The sequence below is a fragment of the Mobula hypostoma genome, chromosome 21 (genome assembly GCF_963921235.1).
Source record: "Mobula hypostoma chromosome 21, sMobHyp1.1, whole genome shotgun sequence".
NCBI classification, from domain to species: Eukaryota; Metazoa; Chordata; class Chondrichthyes; order Myliobatiformes; family Myliobatidae; genus Mobula; species Mobula hypostoma.
This window is the reverse complement of record NC_086117.1, coordinates 20,669,478-20,694,343: the sequence shown is the minus strand read 5'-3', so window position 1 is coordinate 20,694,343 and position 24,866 is coordinate 20,669,478. Positions and strand designations below refer to the sequence as shown.

At 41.7% G+C, this 24,866-nt stretch overlaps 1 protein-coding gene across 5 annotated transcripts in view; it reads right to left on the bottom strand.

Annotated features, from left to right (window-relative positions):
* kcnt1b (potassium sodium-activated channel subfamily T member 1b) overlaps window positions 1-24,866 on the bottom strand; it is a 436,729-nt gene that overhangs the window by 114,029 nt on the left and 297,834 nt on the right. For all 5 annotated transcript variants that reach the window (XM_063073587.1, XM_063073584.1, XM_063073585.1 and 2 more), the window contains 4 exons: window positions 13,802-13,982; window positions 9,499-9,663; window positions 6,452-6,588; window positions 775-838 (listed from right to left, as the gene is read on the bottom strand). In XM_063073587.1, coding sequence (XP_062929657.1) covers window positions 775-838; window positions 6,452-6,588; window positions 9,499-9,663; window positions 13,802-13,982 — 547 coding nt within the window. The remainder of the gene's footprint in view (window positions 1-774; window positions 839-6,451; window positions 6,589-9,498; window positions 9,664-13,801; window positions 13,983-24,866) is intronic.

The window sequence follows — 24,866 nt, the reverse complement described above, 5'->3', positions numbered from 1 at the left end:
ACAGTGTCAAATTGAAATGAACTGAACTAAAGTGAGCATTCCTCGACTGTTTTAATGACTCTGTGGTTTGATGTTTAGTATTCTGTGATTCTCTCTCGTTTTTTGGCATTTGCATGATTTGTTCTTATTTTGCAGGTTGAGTGTTTGACGTTTTCTTTGAATGGGTTTTGTAGCGGTCTGTGGGAAGATTAACCTTAGGATTGAATTGAATGATCTTTATTGTCATTATACATAGGTACAATGAAACTCTGTTTGGCTTCCTCTCAGGCAATTAAATAAAATGGTAGATAAAAACAAGACAGTAAGAGAAAAGCAGTATTAAATAGATAAGTAGTAGAAAATAAGTTGCAGCAGCACCAGAATATCACAGTAATGCACAGTGCCGTTAGTGCAAGTATTTGAGTGCTTGCGTGTGCATGTGTGTGCTCACAGTTTCAGTCATTGTTCTGTGGGAGTGGTGTGATGGAGGCCACAGCTCTGTATACAGCATATGTATTTTGATAATAAATGTATTTTGAACTTTGAATTTGATATTAAAATATTAGACATGCAAAACAAGTGTGTTATGGAGTTAAAGTCAGCATATGAGCTCTCACATGCAACCAGAGTTAGCAAATCTATTCTACACTTGTGTTAGAGACCATATGATGAAATATAAGCTTGATCCCAGAACATTTGCACATATGGTTGAATTTTCCTTTTACATAAAGATCCATAGCATAAAGTCTCCTAGCCCCACCCCCAACCCCCTCTTCACTTTCGGATTTACTGTACCGCTGCTGTACGGTCCACTTCATTTCGGCTGCTGAGAATGAAACAGGCTTCTGCGTCATCCATCCTGTCACAAGGGAAGACACACAGCATGTTGGCTTCATAATTATCCATAACCCTTTAATACACTTGTGAATCAATTCTCAGACTTTGTGACCCATACTTACCATGAAATGATGTCATAGCAATTGCTGAATCATTAAACCAGCCTCCTCAATTTCCTGAGCAGGGGTACAGCACCTTTTACCTGTACAAGCTTTATCATGCTATTTTTGCATGATTTCTATTTATCAACTCTAATTCCCACGTTGTATAAATTTAATTCCCTGGTGTATTGGATAAGATTTAAAACACAATTTTGTACAATGGATAGAATCTTGTATGGAAACACCAATTCCCTTGAGTGGAAAATCCTACAAAAATTCGTGGATACGGCCCAGTCCATACAGGTACAGCCCTCCCCACCACTGAGTACATCGACACGAAGCACTGTTGCAGGAAAGCAGCTTCCATCATCAAGGACTCCCACCACCCAGGCTATGCTCTCTTCTTGCTGCTGCCATTAAGAAGGTACAGGAGCCTCAGGACCCACACCACCAAGTTCAGGAACAGTAATTACCCCTCAACCCCTTGAACCAGAGGGGGTAACTTTACTCAACTTCACTTGCCCCATCACTAAACTGTTCCCACAATTTATGGACTCACTTTGAAAGATTCTTCATCTCCAGTTCTCAATAGTTATGTTAATTTATTTAATATTATTCTTTCTATATTTGCACAGTTTGTTGTCTTTTGCACACTGGTTATCCACCCTATTGTTGCAATTTTTCATTAATTCTATTATGGTTGTTGGATTTAATGAGTATGCCAGTAAGAAACTGTATTTCAGGGTTGTATATGGTGACATATATGTACCTTGACAGTAGGTTTACTTTTAACTTTGATGGGAAGAAAAACAAGAGAGCAAAGGAACATAATTTTCATATTAGAATCACATTATCTGCAAAATAAATTATGAACTTAAAATCAAGACGAGTGGAAATCTTTCACTTACTTATGAAACTCTGGCGTCTGGGATAAGTGGAGCTTTCAACTGATAAGGAGTATTTGATTATCTATCAAGGAATATGAAAATGAAGGGGAAAACTGACTTGATCTCCAGATTAGCCAATGACTTGATTGAGTTGTAGATCAGACTGAAGGTGCCGGATGCTTTCCCCCTTCCTTTTACTTTTTCTTTTGATTTATCTTTTGATTCAATATGCACCTCTCATCTGTTTCATTGTAAATGAGGGCTAATACTGCAGGCTAATACTTTCCTGTATCTTCTTACAACATTGAAGGAGGCCCTTTGGCTAAATGCCAGCTCACAGGGCATTCTCACGTTGAACTTTGTGAAGTTCCTTTTCTGGTGTTCACACACTCCAAATCTTACTGCAAAGTCTTTGATGTGTTTCATGAAATTGTTAATTCCAAAGTCTTTTACATGATCCACCAAAATCCAGTCAGTCAGTTATCATCACTCACTCTTCTCATGTTTCAACTGGGTATCAGATCAGAAAGTGATTTCCATCTGATTGAGTCAGTTAATTTGAAAATCCAAATGCACCACCTTTTCAAGACATGTGCAATAAACACTGACCAGAAACCAATGCCCATCAAAACACAAAGCTCACCAAGTAACGAATCAGGGTTGTGTGTTATAGGGTGAATATTGTGGCTACAGAGCAGAGATGGTGAGGTAATTCACCTGTTAAAGGAAGACTAGTGTCTACACTCCTGTAAAACTGTGATTATTTTATGCCCATAATGTATTTATAACTATCATCTGATCACTGCATTCATCCAGAGAAATTACCCTCCTTTATTGCGAGAGTTGTGTATTTTTAGTCTTCACTTCAGTTTCCCATGCACTTTAGAAATTGGGCTTTTTCTCCATTGGGTAAATAGGGTTTAATGCACAAAGACTAAACAGAGATTAGCTTCATTTGTCACATGCACATTGAAACATATAGTGAAATGCGTCATTTTGTGTCAAAGACCATCACAGTCCAAGAATTGTGCTGGGGCCAGCCTGCAAGTGTTTCCGCTCTTCTGGCACCAATATAGCATGCCCACTACTCTCTAATCCTTGGAACGTGGGAGGAAACTGGAGTACCCGCAGGAAACCAACATGGTCACGAGGAGAATGTACAAACTCCTTACAGTGGGAATTAAACACTGATAGGTGATCACTGGTGCTGTAAAGCGATTGCACTAACCATTATGCTACCATGCTGCCCCAATAAACTGTTAGCTCTGAATCCATCACACCACCAACTCACTGACTGGCACAGTAGATGAAGCAAGCATTCTGAATGTACAGCTGGTCCAGCCTCTAGAGGCACAGTTCATTTTGTTTGAACATCACCTCCTATACGCAAGAAGTTTTTTGTATCTTTGCCTGCACAGTTGATATTTTATTCTGATTTGAAGCACAGTGTGGAAAGACATTTATTTGCCCTTTGACAGCAATATCAGAGAGTCTTAAGATTTTGATAATATTGGTAAACACTCAGTGGATATATTTTTGAAGAAAAGTATTATGCTTAGGCTGATCTTTGTGCCACGTATTTACACTGTATAGATATGGAGTGTTACATATGTGTACTACCTTGGTTAACATCTGTTGCGAGAATAATCAGCAGCATTAGTATATTCAGGCATGTGATAGTTCTGTATTGAATTTAATATGGATTCTCAATATTCCTGGATTTCAGTGCTTTAAAAGGGATAGAGAGGGTGGAAAAAGGGGAGGAGGGGTGGCATTACTGGTCGGGGATACTATTACAGCTACAGAAAGCGTGGGTAATGTAGCAGGATCCTCTTTTGAGTCAATATGGGTAGAAGTCAGGAACAGGAAGGGAGCAGTTACTCTATTGGGGGTATTCTATAGGCCCCCTGGTAGCAGCAGAGATGCAGAGGAGCAGACTGGGAGGCAGATTTTGGAAAGGTGCAAAAATAACAGGGTTGTTATCATGGGTGACTTTAACTTCCCTAATATTGATTGGCACCTGATTAGTTCCAAGGGTTTAGATGGGGCAGAGTTTGTTAAGTGTGTCCAGGACGGATTCCTGTCACAGTATGTGGACAGGCCGACCAGGGGGAATGCCATACTAGATCTAGTACTAGGTAATGAACCGGGTCAGGTCACAGATCTCTCAGTGGGTGAGCATCTGGGGGACAGTGACCACCGCTCCCTGGCCTTTAGCATTATCATGAAAAAGGATAGAATCAGAGAGGACAGGAAAATTTTTAATTGGGGAAAGGCAAATTATGAGGCTATAAGGCTAGAACTTGCGGGTGTGAATTGGGATGATGTTTTTGCAGGGAAATGTACTATGGACATGTGGTCGATGTTTAGAGATCTCTTGTGGGATGTTAGGGATAAACTTGTCCCAGTGAGGAAGATAAAGAATGGTAGGGTGAAGGAACCATGGGTGACAAGTGAGGTGGAAAATCTAGTCAGGTGGAAGAAGGCAGCATACATGAGGTTTAGGAAGCAAGGATCAGATGGGTCTATTGAGGAATATAGGGAAGCAAGAAAGGAGCTTAAGAAGGGGGCATGAGAAGGCCTTGGCGAGTAGAGTAAAGAAAAACCCCAAGGCATTCTTCAATTATGTGAAGAAAAAAAGGATGACAGGAGTGAAGGTAGGACCGATTAGAGATAAAGGTGGGAAGATGTGCCTGGAGTGTGGAAGTGAGCGAGGTCCTCAACGAATACTTCTCTTTGGTATTCACCAATGAGAGGGAACTTGATGATGGTGAGGACAATATGAGTGAGGTTGATGTTCTGGAGCATGTTGATATTAAGGGAGAGGAGATGTTGGAGTTGTTAAAATACATTAGGACAGTTAAGTCCCCAGGGCCTGATGAAATATTCCCCAGGCTGCTCCACGAGGCGAGAGAAGAGATTGCTGAGCCTCTGGTTCGGATCTTTATGTCCTCGTTGTCCACGGGAATGGTAGCGGAGGATTGGAGGGAGGCGAATGCTGTCCCCTTGTTCAAAAAAGGTAGTAGGGATAGTCCGGGTAATTATAGACCAGTGAGCCTTACGTCTGTGGTGGGAAAGCTGTTGGAAAAGATTCTTAGAGATAGGATCTATAGGCATTTAGAGAATCATGGTCTGATCAGGGACAGTCAGCATGGCTTTGTGAAGGGCGGAATCGTGTCTAACAAGCCTGATAGAGTTCTTTGAGGAGGTGACCAGGCATATAGATGAGGGTAGCGCAGTGGATGTGATCTATATGGATTTTAGTAAGGCATTTGACAAGGTTCCACACGGTAGGCTTATTCACAACGTTAGAAGGCATGGGATCCAGGAAAGTTTGGCCAGGTGGATTCAGAATTGGCTTGCCTGCAGAAGGCAGAGGGTGGTGGTGGAGGGAGTACATTCAGATTGGAGGATTGTGACTAGTGGTGTCCCACAAGGATCTGTTCTGGGACCTCTACTTTTCGTGATTTTTATTAACGACCTGGAGGTGGGGGTAGAAGGGTGGGTTGGCAAGTTTGCAAACAACACAAAGGTTAGTGGTGCTGTAGATAGTGTAGAGGATTGTCAAAGATTGCAGAGAGACATTGATAGGATGCAGAAGTGGGCTGAGAAGTGGCAGATGGAGTTCAACCCGGAGAAGTGTGAGGTGGTACACTTTGGAAGGACAAACTCCAAGGCAGAGTACAAATTAAATGGCAGGATACTTGGTAGTGTGGAGGAGCAGAGGGATCTCGGGGTACATGCCCACAGATCCCTGAAAGTTGCCTCACAGGTGGATAGGGTAGTTAAGAAAGCTTATGAGCTGTTAGCTTTCATAAGTCGAGGGATAGAGTTTAAGAGTCGCGATGTAATGATGCAGCTCTATAAAACTCTGGTTAGGCCACACTTGGAGTACTGTGTCCAGTTCTGGTCACCTCACTATAGGAAGGATGTGGAAGCATTGGAAAGAGTACAGAGGAGATTTACCAGGATGCTGCCTGGTTTAGAAAGTATGCATTATGATCAGAGATTAAGGGAGCTGGGGCTTTACTCTTTGGAGAGAAGGAGGATGAGAGGAGACATGATAGAGGTGTACAAGATAATAAGAGGAATAGATAGAGTGGATAGACAGAACCTCTTCCCCAGGGCACCACTGCTCAATACAAGAGGACATGGCTTTAAGGTAAGGGGTGGAAAGTTCAAGGGGGATATTAGAGGAAGGTTTTTTACTCAGAGAGTGGTTGGAGCGTGGAATGCACTGCCTGAGTCAGTGGTGGAGACAGATACACTAGTGAAGTTTAAGAGACTACTGGACAGGTATATGGAGGAATTTAAGGTGGGGGCTTATACGGGAGGCAGGGTTTGAGGGTCGGCACAACATTGTGGGCCGAAGGGCCTGTACTGTGCTGTACTATTCTATGTTCTATGTTTACTTGACTCTCCACAGTTTCACAAAAAAAAAGAGATCTCATTAAAACCTTTGAAGAAAGCTTCTGTTTTGGGTGATTTTTGATAAGTAGTTTAGGTCACTGCATTGTTGTGAGCAGACGCAAAATGAGGGCAGTAGAACTGTCACCAAGTTAATATTGCCTAGAGATCACACAGGGTCTCTCTCCCTTTTGTTTCAGGGACAAATACATGCTGCATTGATACGGCAACTCAGCTTACTTGGCTCTCATGAGATCTTGATCTTTCAAAGCAGATCCCTGCAGGTAAATGACCCGCTGGGACCAGAGAGGAATCTGTAACACTCGGCGCACCTGCAGGTCCATCTCAGTTGGGCAGAGGATGACAACATAGTAATCCTGCAACATAAAGGAGATAAACTACAGAATATGCTAAAACAGGATTAAATGAGCACATTGCAATTAGATGGGATATAACATAACTTTAAACAATAATCTTCCATTATTACTCATTTAAATATAAAATCTATTAACTATATTTACAGAAGTGGGCATCACAAAAGTGCCCCAAGTGACGGTTACCCCATTGCATCACGGAGGCAGTCCAAAACAGATTCACTCATCTAATTCCTGAGAAGGGAGGTTTGTCCTATCATGAACAGCCAAAGGAATAATGTCTCTATATTTTGAAGTTCAGAAGAATGAGGGTGATCATACCGAATGAAACACACAAGTAGGAGTGGCTGGGTAGATGTTGAGATGTTTCCAATGGAGTATCTCAAATTGTGGCAGAAAGTGGTGAATCTCTGAAATTCTCTATCCAAGAGTCAAAGTCAAAGTTGAAATTAATGTTGTATGCATAGATGCAATGAAAAACTTACTTGCAGCAGCATCACAGGCACATAGCAGCATATAAGCAGCATTCACAAGAAAAAAAAATTAAACATAAATTATACACTATTTTTACAATAAAGAACACAATCAGAACATAATAAAACAAGTTCAATTTTGTGCAAAATGATCAGTGTTACTATACTGAGGTAGTTATTAGGATTGTGTCAGCTGGTTTAAGAACTGGATGGTTGAAGAAGGTAGTTGTTTTTGGACCTGGTGATGTAGGACTTTAGGTTTCTGTACCTCCTGTACAATTGGAGCTGCAGGATGGCGTACCCTGAATGGTGTGGATCTCTGATGACGTATTTTGCCTCCTGTACACAATACGTAATGAGTTGTGGAGGTTAGATCATTAGCGATATTTAAAGTAGATTAATATTTGAAAGATTAGGGAATTGAGGACCACGGGGGTACTGACGCAGAAAATAATTTGAGGCTTGCCACAGATCAGCATGATCGTATTGAAAGACAGGGCAGGCTGAGAGGCCGAGTCTGGCTCCTGTTTTCTCTTTAAGTGCAGTCTTGTTCTCTGTTGCAGCTAGAAGCAACTTTGAATAAATTAAAGAGCAATTTACTCTTTTAAAGCTGTGCATTGCCTCCATGCTCAGAGACCTCCACTTCCCAGAATTACAACATGTTCATCCTTGTTATCAAATTCACCATGACATCTGCCACTTATGCATCTCCACCTCTATAACCTCTGTTGGCTCAACAACCTTTTAAGGTTACCGTAAATCACCAATCCTTAATTTTCATCATTCCACCTGTGAAGTTACTCCTTAAATGTCTATGCCCCTTCAACCTTCATTAAACTGTAGTTTACAATTTGCACCTTTGACCAAACACATTTGCTTATTGTCCCAATTTTAGTTCTGTGTATCAAATCGTATTTGATATCGCTCTTGTAAATTAACTTGGGATTTACTTCATTCAACGATGTATTTACATGCAAATTGCTCTCGTTAACATCCCTGAACAGAAATGCTATACAATTAAGAAGGAAATAGTCACATTAGAAGGCAGCAAAACACAAGGAAGCTGAAAGTTTTCTGTGGTGCCTCAGCTTGAGCCTCGAGGATAAAGGCCGAGCTTTGCTTTATATCTAATTTCATACAGAGATCACAGTTTGTTTTCTATCACTAGAGGACTCTGGACTACTCTCAAAATTAAACTGGGAGCTTCACTCTCAATAACCATTTCAAAAATCAAACACTTAAAATTATCTGAAAATCCAATTGTTAGATTTTTCATCTATTTATGTAAAGGTCCTTTCTCTTGGGAGATATTTGTTAACTTCAATCTTTTTCCTCTCTTGCTGCTTTTGTGGTTCTCTGCTGCTGTACTCAGCCTTTTGACAAATCCAGTTCTGAAAATGGTTAAGGAAGAAAATGTAGAATCATCTGAAAATAAACCTACGTCATTGAAATCTATTTCTGGAACAAATGCTGAAGCTGGAATTGTTCTCTTAAAAGGAAAACAAATTTTCAGTATTAAATGTTGCATAAAAATCAGCTCATAAAGGAAGAAAGGCTTGAACTCATACAATAACTTTCATGTCTTTATTGAGAAATCTCAAAGTGCTTTTCCTCATATTTACAGTGAGAGTGAACAAGGCTATTTGGCTATTGGATCCTCACCAACCCACAGTGGAGCAAACCTATTAAGTCCCATTTCCTTCTCCTTAATTCCCTATACACTTGCAACTTATTTTCTCTTTAAAATGCAGATCAGCTCTCCTTTCCTTTGCCCATAACGTACAGATGTCATCCACAGGTCATGAATGCCTGACTTGTATACAGTCCATACATCTGAAGGAGCATTAGGAAGATCAACGGGATGGATTTTGTCAGCTACTGTGGGGTTGCAGGCATCTTCACTCACCTAGGATCTCATTTTGTGGCCGCATTTTTGACCTGTAAATTGGTCAATTTATGAACAGTTCACAGGAATGGAAGCCTGCTGAAATCTGGGGACAACCCGTAACAGGGATAAATTACAACTAGCATTTAACTTTCCAGATTCATCTCTGGGATGTGTGAGGAAAGCAGCAAGATTGTTTTTTTTCTAATTAAGTTTTTATGTATTTTTAAATGAATAATTTTTACTGCTTTCAATAATTCTTAATATATTTTGTCAGTCAGTTAAGCTGGGAAGCATGTTGAAGCCAGCGGTCAAGGATTTTTCAGCAGCTTTGTAGCTGTAGCTTGCTCAGGTACCACACAGGATGTTGCTTATATTGCAGAATCCCCTGCTACCCCAATGGATGCTCAGACACTTACTGTAAGTAATTTCACCTCAGCAGAACTGCACAAAGCAATTGTGTTCTATTGGACACCGATGCAAGCCCAGGTGATTCAGCTCCAATGATAAATCCTGGGCTACACAGTTGCAGTGAAAGCCATTGCCTATTTTTACCTGAAGCCTAGGATGAGCATAAAATTCATTGAGGAAATCCATCAGCAGGTCGATTTTTAAGGAGCTGACACAGAGGACAACATGTTTCTCTGTCTGCGCTCGATGCCGACTGTAATTCCCACCAGACTTCTGCCTTTCCATCCATAAGTAAACAAGCTCTTCAAACTGTGAAGAGAAAAATACCCAAGTGACTAAGTTAGTTACCCATCTAATGTCCTTCACTAAGCTTATCAGTGACATGAATTAGATGAAGCAATGCATTGTCTAAACAGTGACCAAACATATTAGCATTTCCCTGTACAGTAATGTCACCTTTGATTCACTTTCATGTAGGATTTTAGAAGATTTGCTTATGTTGATAAAAAAAAGCTTGAGGGAAATGTAAGGAATTGACAATTTAAGAAGCCAGCTGCAGCTACTTTAAGTGAAAGAACATAGAGCAGTATAACACAGTAACAGGCCCTTTGGCTCACAATGTTATTCCAGACCAATTAAATTAGTAATCAAATGGACAACTAAACTAATCTCTTCTGCCTACACAATGTCCACTTTCTTCCATTTTCCTCACATTCATGTGCCTATCTAAACATCTCTTAAGAATCCCTGATGTATCTGCCTCTGTCACCACTCCAGGCAGCACATTAGGCACCCACCACTCTCCGTGTAAAAAAAAAGTTGCCTGTCACACCTCCTTTGAAATGACCCTCCTCACCTTAAATACATGCCCTCTGGTATTAGACATTTCAACTCTGGAAAAAAGATGCTGTCTGTCTACTCTGTCTATGCCTCTCATAACCTTCTATCAGATCTCCCCTCAGTTTCCACCACTACAGAGAAAACAACCCAAGTTTGTCCAACCTCTCATTTTAGCACATGCCCTCTAATCCAGGTAGCATCCTGGTAAATCTCCTCTGCACTCTCTCCAAGGCCTCGGCATCATTCCAATAATGGAACAACCAGAACTGTATGCAATATCCAGATGAGGCTTTACTAGAGTTTAATAAAGCTGCAACATAACCTCTTGAACTCAATGTCTTGACTAATAAAGGCAAGTATGCCATATGCCTTCTTAAACACCCTATCAACATGTCATTAACCTATGACAGAATTTAGTTTTATCTATTCAAAGAAATCAGATGAATGCAAGCAAAAATTTGATTTCAAAAACTGGCTTGAGGTCACTAAAAAATCTATCTCTTCATATTAATATTTGTCATTTGCATGGAGAATTGCAGATTTAAGTTGGTGATGTGAGAATATCCCATACCAGTATTAACCAGCTTTAAAGGATTTTATAATTTCTATGTTCTCCAGATTTTGTTTTCACTTTCCTAATTTCTCTGTGACATTTGATTTCAAAGCTTCAATTGATTGCTTCAATCGGGTTTCATAGTTCTGGGTACTGATGATCAAAATATGATCTGTAAAATGAAACTCTCTTTATGAATTGCAAGAGGAAGTTCCTTTCAAGATCTGGATCTATTTCTCTGACCTTCAGTTAATCAGGCATTTAACTTGTGATTCAATGATTTGACTAAAAATTTTTTAGATCAATACCGTCAATGAAATCCACTGCAAATCTATAGATTATGTAAAAGTCATCATCCTCCAGGCAAAAATGAAATATATTACACTAGACCAATGTAAACCTTCTGTTTTCTGTAGTAATGGCTTTGGGTTAATGCCACATTAACTCCAGGTACAGATTTAATGGGAATTCACCAGTGATTACTTAGAAATTGCATCCTAAGCACAGGATTATTGCATTAAATATATATCGTAATTCCTTAAGAATACAGGTCTTTTTTTATAGAATTTGATACAAATATAAATATCTAGATATCCTAAGACACACTCCGGTCCAGAAGGTGGCAGTAATGCACCTTAAAGCTGTTTGCCAGCTGCCATAAAACCTCAGAAGAAGAAATTGCAACCTAGTAGACCAACCCCTGTGCAGTAAGCAGATATGAAACATTTCCAATATTTGTCCACTTACATGAAACAAGAGCTACAGAAACTTTCTTTGCAACCTAAGGCAGCCTACCAATGATAAGAATCTGAGATTGATACCAATGGAAAAGGTTGGGCAAGATATGAGGAGATAATAGAAGGTGGGATGATTGACAAAGAAACAATAGGGAGCTGGCAATCTCCTTGATCACTGTGGTAAAGTTGCCAGGTGCACTCAGCCAGCCACCAGCGCCCCTTTTAAGTTATAAAATTTAAAAGTTAACTCCTAAATAGTTCTGAGGCACAAGAGATTCTGCAGATGCTGGAAACCTTGAACAGCACACCATTATTGCTGGAGAAATTTAGCAAGTCAGGCAGCATCTATGAGGGAAGTAAGTTGTTAAGGTTTTGGGCTAAGACCTTTCATCAGGACTAGGGACCTTTTCAAGAGTTACTGATTAGGCAAGATGGAGACCATATTCATGATGTGTGTGTTATTTTCAAGGAAGTCTGAAGTGATTTTCTAACAGGCAACCAGATCGTTGCCATGTGTAAATCTCAACACTGTTATCTTTGTCTTTGCCAAACAATTCTTAGTGTGTAGTGCACACAACTGAATGCACTGGTACCCTTTCCAAAGTGTCAGTGGAATTCTGGGTAATTGAGCTCCTCACCAAGAACGTACAGTGCCTTGTAAAAGCATTCTGCCCCAACCATTTGTTCACATAAATGAGTACTTCAATCAAGGATATTGATCAATTTAACTGAGAATTTTTACTTAGGAATCACATGCTTGTTTTTTCCACAGTAAAGCCCCAAAAAACAGGGAAAATTGTAAAGTATGATCAACTAAAAATTCAAAAACTGAAATGCCAGCAGTTCAAAAGCATTCATCCCTCTTTGCTCAGCACTTAGCTGAACCGCCTCTCACAGCTGTTACAGCCAGTGGTCTTTTGGGATAAGTCTCTACGAGTTTTACACAACATGATGGAGCAAGATTTACCTATTCCTCCTTGGAAACTTGCTCAAGCTAAAGGCTGATTTATACTTGCTGATTTATACTACGCAAGTGGGCTACGCCATTGTGAGCATTTATACTTGTGTGTTGGTGTGTTTGCGTCGCTCTGCAATTCGGGCACACACACGCATGTGCACGTCACGTATTCGCACATCATGCACGCGCACACACCTGCCCATGTAAGGCTTCATGGTCATGGTAGTCTTTCTGGGGTAAACAAGCTTAAAGCGAGCATCTTTTTTCGTAAAAGCGAAATGTGCCCTTCATAATTTCGGAGGTCTGTAAAGCTTTATGGAAAGCATTGCAGCCAGAGTTCCTTCCCTGCCCTTCAGTCGCCCAATGGGAAGCTATTGCAGTGTAGGAGGAAATGCGATGCTACCAAGTGGACCAATCACAGTTGTTGCAGTCTGCGTTGCCGCGACGTGTAGTTACATTTTGGGAGAGGTGTGCGTCAGGCTATGGTGTAGATTTTACGCACAAGTATAAATCAGCCTTAAGTCAGGTGAGTTAGGGAGCAGCAGTGGACAGCAATATTTATGTCTTGCCAGAGATGTTCGATCTGAGTGGGCCACTCAAAGTACATTAATTTTCTACATTTGAAACCACTTGGTGGTTGCTCTGGCAGTGTGCTTTGGGACATTGCCCTACTAAAAGACAAACTTCCTGTACAGTTTGATCTTCTGGTAGAGGCTTGCAGGTTCTTATCCAAGATCTTTATGTATTTAGCAGCATTCATCTTCCCATCAATCCTGACCAGATTTCCAGTCCCTGTTGCTGAAAAGCATCCCCATAGAATGATGCTACTTCCACCATACTTTACAGTAGGGATAGTGTTACCTGGGTGATGCACAGTATTAGATTTATCCCACATGTACTGCTTAATGTTGAGGCCAAAAAGTTCTACTTTAGTCTCATCTGACCACAAGACCTTCTTCCGTGTCTTTACAGTATCTTCTAAGTGACACTTTGCCAAGTCTTTACAGGCAAGGAAATATTCTTTTACCCATACTTTTACAAGGCACTGTATTCTCATCAATTCTCTACACATCATGTTCCCAATCTAACTTACTTATTTTTGGGAACTTCCTGCTGAGATATTGAAGTTGACTGGGAACTCATTCTCAGCAGGAGAAAGATACAATATTGAGATTGCCATTAATGAAACTAGGATGGAACACTGCCTCACTTTTCTTAAATGATACCTGAAAGGCTGTTTTCATGAAAGTAGCTTGCTGCTCATCCTGTAGAAAACACTCAACTGAAACACTGATATGATCAGTAAAATAAGCAATAGCAAATACATAAACAATCAAGTAGTTACAACTAGCAACATACCTGGAGAGGCAATACTACCAAAGCCACACATATCATTATGACAACAAGGAGCTGTGAAGGCCAAATATGAGGTGTCACATCACCAAATCCAACCGTAGAGAAGGTGACAATGCAGAAGTAAAGGGAATTAAAGAATGAGAGATTGTCTCCTGCTCTCTCCAAATGCTGGATTCCGCACGCTCTGGAATATCAATGGAATCGTTACAGGTTAGCATCTTGACTATACAACATCTTAATTTTCTGATGAGAATAACAGCAAAGCTTAAATGAAGGAAAGTTTACAATCTCTGAAATAGACATGTACAAATAAAATTGTAAAACTGGAAGCTGTTATAAGACTCGAGCGATTTTCCAGATGCTGGAAACCCAGAATAACACTTACAAAATGCTGGCAGAATTTAGCAAGTCAAACAGCAGCTATGGAAAGGAATAAACACTCAACGTTTCAGGCTGAGACCCTTCAATGAGACTGGAAAGGAAGGGGCAAGAAGCCTCTAATGCCACAATGAGGCCACCCTCAGGTTAGAGGAACAACACCTCATATTCCGTCTGGGTAGCCTCCAACCTGATGGCATGAACATCAATTCTAGATTCAAACAACAGGAATTCTGCAGATGCTGGAAATTCAAGCAACACACATCAAAGTTGCTGGTGAACGCAGCAGGCCAAGCAGCATCTATAGGAAGAGGCGCAGTTGACGTTTCAGGCCGAGACCCTTCGTCAGGACTAACTGAAGGAAGAATGAGTAAGGGATTTGAAAGCTGGAGGGGGAGGGGGAGATCCAAAATGATAGGAGAAGACAGGAGGGGGAGGGATGGAGCCGAGAGCTGGACAGGTGATAGGCAGAAGGGGATACGAGAGGATCATGGGACAGGAGGTCCGGGAAGAAAGACGGGGGGGGGTGACCCAGAGGATGGGCAAGAGGTAGATTCAGAGGGACAGAGGGAGAAAAAGGAGAGTGAGAGAAAGAATGTGTGCATAAAAAAGAGTAACAGATGGGGTACGAGGGGGAGGTGGGGCCTAGCGGAAGTTAGAGAAGTCATGTCTTCTCCTATCATTTTGGATCTCCCCCTCCCCCTCCAGCTTTCAAATCCCTTACTCATTCTTCCTTCAGTTAGTCCTGACGAAGGGTCTCGGCCTGAAACGTCGACTGCGCCTCTTCCTATAGATGCTGCTTGGCCTGCTGCGTTCACCAGCAACTTTGATGTGTGTTGCATCAATTCTAGATTACTCCTTTTCTTTTCCTTACCTGCCTATCACCCACCCCAATGCCCCTCCTCTTTCCCTTTCTCCCTTCTATCAGATTCCTTCTCCTTCAGTGTTTTACCTTTTCTACCTATCACCTCCCAGCTTCTCACTTTATCCTCTCCCCACCCACCTGGCTTCACCTATCACCTTGTTTCTTTTCCTTCCCCTCTACCCATTTTCTTATTCTGGTTTCTTTCCCCCTTCCTTTCCAGCTGCTACAAGAGATGTCCTATACCATTACAGGTAGTACAACTGAGTTTTCACTCTCAGACCCCGCAATGAATTCACTGCATGCTTTAAACCTAATGTACAGATGTTCCCCGATTTACAAAATTTTGCTATAATATCAGTAACTCTATAGCTCTGATATCCTTGATTTATTATTCTATTTTTTGTTATCAGAAATTGTGTGGCACTGACTGTTTACCGTATCAAAACACCCATGGTTTACTCCATCTTTGTGAAAAATGAAAGCTTGCTTAATGTTATATTTTTCACAAATGCTTGCCTATTGTAAAATGAGGTATAATTGTACTTGCCTTCTTGGTTCACACATAAAACTGTTATTAAGGTCTATTTGTACTTTTAGGAGCTTGTAAACATTTGATAGTGTGATGATTGACACGCTCCCCTGCCTTGAAAAATTATTTTTATACCCATGGTGTACAGACTCTCACAAAAAGTTGGAGAAATTGATTTTCAAACATTGTTCCCATTTTCTTTTAACTGACTCCATTAATCCAGGCATGTTTCCAAATTCATATGTTACTAGTTGTATGCCATTTAATTACTTTATATACTTACTGTTTTATACTTTCTCATTTGGGCTCTGCGTCTCAGTGAGGCCACTGCAATTTTATTTCCCTACTGAGACTTTCTGTTCAGATACCATAGATTCCCTGCAGAGAGCACTGCACTGAAAAAGACACCAGTTTAAAGGAAATTTCTTCTGACAAACCCATAAAGCTCTGTGGGTAGCTGTCAGCAAGTTAAATGCCAAATGCCATTTCTTTACTGCTGAGTGCAAAATTTGGGACAATTTTATTGTTACTGCTTAGTGAAATGACTTTTGAGTCATTTCTTTTCTACTCCTTTGATGAGTGCAGTTACACTCATGTCCATAGGTCACCACGCTAGCTATTCTGATGCACAAGATTAGACAGGGGCCTAGAAATAGGTTTACATGAAGCTCAAAAACAAACAGTATTGCAAAGATTTTACATCAATAAAATAAGCAAGATCAACAACACCCTGGCAAAGCTACTGACCCAGCTAGAGACCACCACGCCAGAACTGCTTCTTAAACTCCGGATCGCACCTGGACCTGACCAGCGAGGCCCACCACGTTCCCGAAGACTGCGGTCTGCTACCGTGCTGGAGTGCTTGGAGACACGGCCCATTCCGACCAGCACCTCTCCGCAGCAGACGACCACACAGAAGTGATGGCGGAGACCTCAAGGTGCCCCAGACGCTTCCCTGGAGTGACCACCGTAAAGTCTTGTTGGTGGCCATCCACAGCTGCCGTAAGTGAGGTCTCCGCCGCCGACCTTGGAAATCGAGCCTGAGGCTCGGCTGGAGAAGAAGCCTCCGCAACAGTGACTCGGCTTCGGGACCCGACCCAATCAACAGCCCGGGTCCCCGGCAGCTGGAAGAGGCAGTGGAGCCTCCCCCATTACTCGGCCCGACCCAAAGCGTCTGATGACACGACCCACCTATCGATCCCCGCAGGATGCGTCCACCAACCTCAAAGAGCTGACAACACACTGCATCAATGGAAACCTGGAAAGATGCACTATTAACCGAGGAAGCATGGGAAAAGAGCTGGGCTGCTGGTCAGATTGAAGCTGAGGGGCTTCAGGGTCCCTATGCCCACCATCCTACTAGCTAACGTGCAAGCCATAGAGAACAAGGTGGATGATCTTAAAGGGAGACTCACCTACTGCAGGGAGATGCAAAACTGCTGTGTATTCTGTTTCACCGAGACCTGGCTCTCCCCTGCCACCCCCGACTGTGCCAGCTGACCGGAGGGATTTTCAATCCATCCGATGGCCCGCATGGCGTCTTTGGGTAAGACGAGGGGAGGTGGTGTCTGCCTACTGATCAACACTGCGTGGTGCTCGGACACAGTGGCACTGACAAGCTCCTGCAGCCCGGACCTGGAACACCTGTCAGTGAAGTGTTGTCCCTACTATCTGCCACGGGAATTCACCTCGGTCATACTGACAGCGGTCTACATTCCCCCCAGGCGGACGTGGAGTGTGCTCTGAACATACTGTATGCCAACATCAGTGAACTTGAGACCAGGTATCCGGAGGCTTTGCTCATTACATCCAGGGACTTTAACCAGGCCAACCTCAGAAAGTTATACCAACATGTCTCCTGCCCCACTAAAGGTCCAAGTATACTTGACCATTGCTACACAGCAGTCAAGGATGCCTACCATTCCGTCCCACGACCTCACTTTGGAAAATTGGACCATCAGGCCGTACTCCTTCTCCCGGCTTACAAACAGAAACTGAAGCAGGAGGTCACAGTGTCAAAAGTAGTGTCGCGTTGGACGGAGGAAACTGATGAGGTCCTCTGTGACTGCTTTGAATCGGTGGACTGGTTAGTATTCAAGGACTCGGCAGCTAACCTCGATGAGTATGCCTCAGTTGTCACGGACTTTATTTGGAATTGCACGGAGGACTATGTGTCTCACAAGACGGTCCAGGTATTCCCTAACCAGAAACCTTGGATGAATTATGAGGCCAAGTCCCTTTTAAAGGCTAGAGCTGCGGCTTTTAGGTCCGGGGATACCAGCCGCTACACGGAATCCAAGCGTGAACTCCGGAAAGCCATTAAGGGCGCCAAGAGGCAATATTGAGCCAAGTTGGAAGCCCAGGCTAACCGGAGGGATGACAGTAGACTGTGGCAGGGTCTACATGAGATCACTGGGCGCAAAGGCTGGGAATATCAATAACTGTGGCGCTTCTCTTCCTGACGATCTTAACGTATTCTACACAAGATTCGAACAGAAGAGGAGTGTCCCGCTCCCTCCAGATGAACTGGACCTGGTGGCATCGAGATTCATCGTTACCGAGGAGGACGTTAGAAGGGCCTTCCTGAAGGTAAATCCAAGGAAGGCGACGGGCCCAGATGGCATCCCAGGACGGGTTCTCCAGACCTGTGCAAGCGAGCTAGCTGGAGTGTCTGCTGACATCTTCAACTGCTCCTCGCTTCAGTCTAAGATCCCCTCGTGTTTTAAGAAGGCAACGATAATCCCAGTGCTGAAGAAGAGCATGGTGGCATTCCTGAATGACTATTGACCTGTGGCTCTGACATCAATTGCTATGAAGTGCTTCGAGAGATTGGTTATGACACACATCAACCACAGCCTACCGGTCAACCTCGATACTTTGCAATTCGCCTACCGGAGCAACAGGTCAATGGCAGATGCCATCTCTCTGGCCCTACATTCCTCCTTAGAACACCTGGAGAATAAAGACACATATGTAAGGCTCCTTTTCATTGACTACAGCTCTGCCTTTAATACCATGATTCCAAATAAATTGATTCCTAAGCTCCGGAACCTGGGCCTCAGCACTCAGATCTGCAGCTGGATCTTCAACTTCCTCACAGACAGGACCCAGGCTGTAAAAATATGGGACAAGCTCTCCTCTACAATCACTCTGAGCACCAGTGCCCCACAAGGCTGTGTACTCAGCCCCCTGCTGTACTCACTGTACACCCATGATTGTGTAGCCAAGTTTCCATCAAACTCAATATATAAGTTTTTGCTGATGACACAACAATTGTAGGTTTTATCTTGGGTAATGATGAGTTTGAGTACGGAGAGGAAATTAAGAACCTGGTGGCATGGTGTGAAGACAATAACCTATCCCTCAACATCAGCAAGACGAAGGAATTGGTTGTTGACTTCAGAAGGAGTAGCGGACCGCATGACCCAATTTACATCGGTGGTGTGCAAATGGAACAAGTCAAAAGCTTTAAGTTCCTCGGGGTCAATATCACAAATGACCTGACTTGGTCCAACCAAGCAGAGTTCACTGCCAAGAAGGCCCACCAGTGCCTCTACTTCCTGAGAAAACTAAAGAAATTTGGCCTGTCCCCTAAAACCCTCACTAGTTTTTATAGCTGCACTGTAGAAAGCATTCTTCTAGGGTGCATCACAACCTGGTATGGAAGTTGTCCTGTCCAAGACCGAAAGAAGCTGCTGAAGATCGTGAACACGGCACAGCACATCACACAAACCAATCTTCCGTCCTTGGACTCACTTTACACCGCACGCTGTCGGAGCAGTGCTGCCAGGATAATCAAGGACACGACCCACCCAGCCAACATGCTTTTTGTCCCTCTTCCCTCCAGGAGAAGGCTCAGGAGCTTGAAGACTCGTACGGCCAGATTTGGGAACAGCTTCTTTCCAACTGTGATAAGATTGCTGAACGGATCCTGACCCAGATCTGGCCCGTACCCACCAAATATCCGGACCTGCCTCTCGGTGTTTTTGCACTACCTTACTTTCCATATTTCTATTTTCTATTTATGATTTATAATTTAAATTTTTAATATTTATTAATTTTAACTATTTTAAATATTTTTAATATTTAATATTTGTAATCCAGGGAGCGGGATGCGCAGAATCAAATATCGCTGTGATGATTGTACATTCTAGTATCAATTGTTTGGTGACAATAAAGTATAATGTATAAAGTAAACTGACAGAAGACTTGACACTGAAAGAAATCTATAAGGACAGGAATGCACACGGTCAATGGCAGCACTGCAGGCAAATGACTCTCCTAGAAGTCAATACAGAAGTTGTGGGGGGAGACAGCACGGAAACTTTTGAACCACTGAGCCAGCTCCAGCCTTCAGACTGCATCCATTTTCAAAGATTCAAAGTACAGTTATTATCAAAGTTATGTAAGCAGTAAATAACCCTGAGATTCGTCTTCCCACAGACAACCACGAAACAAAGAAAACCATGGAAGCCGTTTAAAGAAAAGCATCAAACCCCCAATGCACAAAAAAAGAACAAATTATGTAAACTGCAAAATAAAGTGAAAAACACTGAATATAAAGCACTGTAACGTTGAATCAGCTTTGTGGGTTTAGCGAGTGAGACAGAAAAACTTACCGTGAATAAGTATATTAATCATTTATTTACAAATAGTAAAAATTCAACCAAACAGTCATGTTCCCCAAGATACAGAAACTACGAAGCTGAATATTCAACAAACATACTCAGCTAAAAGCAAACATCCCATCCTGCAGAAACTCATTTCAGGGAGGTAGCATCCCCGCCCCCACAACCCCATATCACCCCCCCCAGTCGACTTCCAAGGGTTGATGTAATATTTTGTTTATTGATTTTGTCTAATCTGTAAACCAAGTTGAGGATATGCAGAAAATGTGACATTAAAATATGTACTTATATTTTATGATCATGTTTATTCTATTACAACTTTAAGCAAGTCTACAGAGAGTTTGGTCTCATCACGTAGGACATCAATAGAGTAGCTCCTTAGCAGCTAGCCAGCTAGTTTAAATAACGTTAGCTACACTAATGAATGAATGACACCCGTTAAACTCACCTTTTACAGTCATTTAACCCACCATGGGCAATAGAAAAGTCACTTTTGCAAACAGTGCAGCGAGCAACACTGTCATTATTTTTGAGGTCAACTGTAAAGCCCGCTTACAGAGAAAACTGATAGGTCTACTTAGCACAAAGAGAGACCAATCAGGATGCTCACTCTTGTTCTCCCTCTCAAAAAAAAAATCAATTTCCAGGATATTGTATAAAATTTCCGGGCATCAGGGAGCCACTATCAATACGCGGGAGACTCCCGGAACTTCCAGGAGAGGTGGGATGTCTGGCTAAAAATGCGTGCAGAGCATACCTTTCCAATGGTTACTGTATGTGTACTGCTTGCCTTAAACAAAGGAAGAGAGAGCAAGCCCCTTCCATGTGCTGTTTTATACCTGGGATATTTGAAACTGGACACCAGGTGGCTAACCAATAGGAAAAGCAACTGCAGTTTCTAAACTAAATAATCATGATGGAAGTGACTTTTGACAGGCCGAACAAGGCCCGCTCCCGCAGGACAAACACTAATCCACTAAGTCATTGAAAGAGTCCAAGCATTTTCAGTCCAGTTCAGTCAGTCCAACCCAGCGCTGTCACTCATTATCTTCAGACTGCAGATAATGATTATTTTTATAATAATCCTACCCTAACTCATTTTATTTTCTCCACACCCATCAACGTTTCCCTAGATCAGGGGCTCACAATCTTTTTTATGCCATGGAATAATACAATTAAGCAAAGGGTCTGTGGACTCTAGGTTAGGAACCACTGCCCTAGATTATATCACTCACAATTGGGGTAAATTATTGTGGCCGAACAATCTACCAACCAGCATGTTTTGGGATGTGGACATGAAAGGAAACCAGAGTAGATGCAGTCACTGGAGGGATGTGCAAACTCCATACAAGCAGCACTGGAGTTCAGGTTTAATCTGGTAGGTACCTCTGTACCACCTACAAATGGAAAGTCCCTTCCCTATCTGCTTGAGCCATTCTTGACTTCTGCAATGCAGCAGTGACCAAAGTGTTGTGCAGGACACAGCAAGAGCCAGCCTGCAAGGATCGTAAGGCAAGGTTTTTGGATGAGACAGTGTCCCTGACTTCGACAGCTTTGCAGACACTTCTGTGTGGTTGTGACTTCAGGTCTGCTGTACAAGTATAATAAGCTGGGAATCAAACCCAGTGCTTACTCAACTACATTGTAAAGATACTGTATTAAGCCGCCAAATTAACAGCTCAAATTGACATATATTAGAATCATACGCAGGTTTAATATCACTGATAGATGTGAAATTTGTAGTTCAGTGATAGCAGTACAGTACAATACCTAAAATATACAATAACATATTAAGAAATTATATATAACATAAAATAAATATGTTATATAAATATAATATAAATACATAATAATATATAAAATAAATGAAATAAGTACTGAAAAAAGAGAGCAAAAATAGTGAGGTGGTGTTCATGGGTGGGTTCACTGTCTGTTCAGAATTCTGATGGCGGAGGGGAAGAAGAAGATTAACTGCAACAGCATTGTCATACTTGAGTAACATTGGTCAATCCAAATAGAAGGCTATGTTAGAAGTAACAGCATCACCAAAGATAAAAAGACTCTGCTAGGACTTACTGAGGATCTCAATGAATACTCAAATACACTTCATATTTATAGCTACATAGAAAAAATGGTAGGGCATTTTGTTCTCCTCATTTGGTTAATTGCAAACGAGTTACTTCCCTGAAGAAAAGTTGTTATAAATCAACTGATTGATTATACAAAAAAATTAAAACTTATCAGCTCACTTTGTAACATAAATTCTATCACTTTCATCAACAATCTGTTTTTCTCTCAAGTAAGCTAAATCTTTACACTGCTCTTATTTTTTTATATCAACTGTCACATTATGATACTTAACCTGCAATAATTATACAGATTCTACAGTTTATCAAAAACTACAGTACAGCTTTGTTAAAGAGCTGATTATCGACTACAAGAGGAAGAAGCTGTTACCAGTCTCAGGGAATCAGAGGTGGAGTTACCATAGCAGTGGCATTATCATATCAGAGGATCCGTCCTGAGATCAGTGCATAACTGCCCTCACAAAGGCAGCGTAGAAGAGCCCCTACTTTCTTAGAATTTTGCACAGGTTTGGCATGTCACTAGAAACTTTGACAAACTCCTACAGATGCACAGTAGAGAACATCCTAACTGGTTGCATCACAGCTTGGTATGGAAACACCAATGCCCAGGAATGGAAATGACGACAGAAAGTGGTGGATACGTTCAGTCCATCAAAGGTCTTCCCACCATTCAGCATATTTACATGGAGTGCTGCCGCAAGAAAGCAGTATCAATTTTCAAATCCCCTTACCATCTAGGCCATGCCCTCTTCTTGCTTCTACCATCGGACACAAGGTGCAGAAGCTACAGGTCCCTCACTACCAGGTTCAATAATAGTTATTACACTACAACCATCAGGCTCCTGAACTGGGATGTATAATTTCACTGACCACAACTCTGAACTGATTCTGCAACATCGAGACCCTCTTTCAAGGACTCATTACAACTCACGTTCTCAGTATTACTGCTTTAAAATTTGCACAATTTGTCTTTTCACATTTGTTGTTTGCTAGTCTTTATTTATATATAATTTTTTTAGTAAATTTTATTGAGTTTTTTTGATTCATCTGTAAATACCTACAAGAAAATTAATTTTAAGGTAGAAAATGGTAACATATACATACTTTGATAATAACATCTACTTTGAACTGTTAAAGTTGGAACTTGGCTAAAACTGGGCTAGTGGGCTTGCTGGACTCATTTAATTATTTCAACTGATACTCTGTCACACTTTTAATTCACTTTCTTTAAAAGAAAGATATTTCATAGTGGTATCCAAGGGCGCCAGAGTGTTGAGTGGAGTGTGGGAATCCCAGGGCCCTGGGTTTTGATGGAATGTGGGGATACCAGGTCCCCCAGGTATTGAGGGTGATGTAGCAAATCCAGAGACTCCAGATGTGAGGGGAATGTGGGAATCCCAGAGCCCCTAGGTGTTGAGGAGAATGTGGCAATCCCACAGCCCCTGGATTTGAAGTAGGTGTGGGAATTCCAGGGTCCTGAGGTACTGAGGGAAGTATGCAAATTCCAGGCTCCCCATGAGCTGAGGGGAATGTGGTATCCCAGGACCCTGAATTGTTGAGTGAAACACAGGGATCAACACCTGCTGAGCCAGATACCAAACCATCTGGATTTCTGAACCATTATTTAGTTTGTTATTAGTATTTCACGTCTCATTGAAAAACTATCACTGTCACCTTTAAATAAGAATTTAATATAAAAACAAATTATTGAGAGGATTCAATAACAATCTTTGAGAAATGTTATTTGGATTTATCTGAAACAGTCCATACCGTCTCATAGAAATGTCAAAATTGCAAACCCAATTATGGGCCATTTGAATCTGTGTAATGACAATTAGAAGAACCTACAGCCAAGACAAATCATTTAAAAGGATAGAAAATTACATTAATCACTCTGAAATGGGTAGTAACTATACAATTACCACCACCTCGCTATTTCCTGTGATGTTAGTGCACTGTAATAAAAAACATCACCAGTAATATCACAGTAATTAACAGTGTCTGTTCTACAAAAGCTTTCTCAGAAGCTGAAATGACGCACATTACTTTAAAAATTGACAGAAAGATATATTCAGATACATCTACTGTATCTGCCCGTACTTATATTGTACCACAAACTTTTTTGTCAAAATGTTTGCATGGCTCCAGGAAACTGTGCAGTGACCTTTGCCATGCTATTGCCAAAGCAGTTGTTCTGCATCGGTTCTCTCACAGCAATAAGACTATTCGTCTCAAGTTTGATGATACTGATTGAGTGAATATTAGTCCAGCACTACACTCAAAATGCCAGAGGAACTCAGCAGGCCAGGCAGCATCTATGGAAAAGAGTACAGTCGAAGTTTCGGGCTGAGACCCTTCATCAGGACACAGTCCAGGTCTCGGCCCGAAGCATTGCCTGTACTCTTTTCCATAGCTGCTGCATGATCTGTTGAGTTCCTCCAGCATTTTGTGTGTGTTGTTTGGATTTCCAGCATCTGCAGATTTTCTCTTGTTTGTGATTGGTCCAGCACTATTTGGATGCATTGTGCATCTTTAATAAATTAAGTATAATAGATAAATAAGATAGGGACTTATCTTGTAT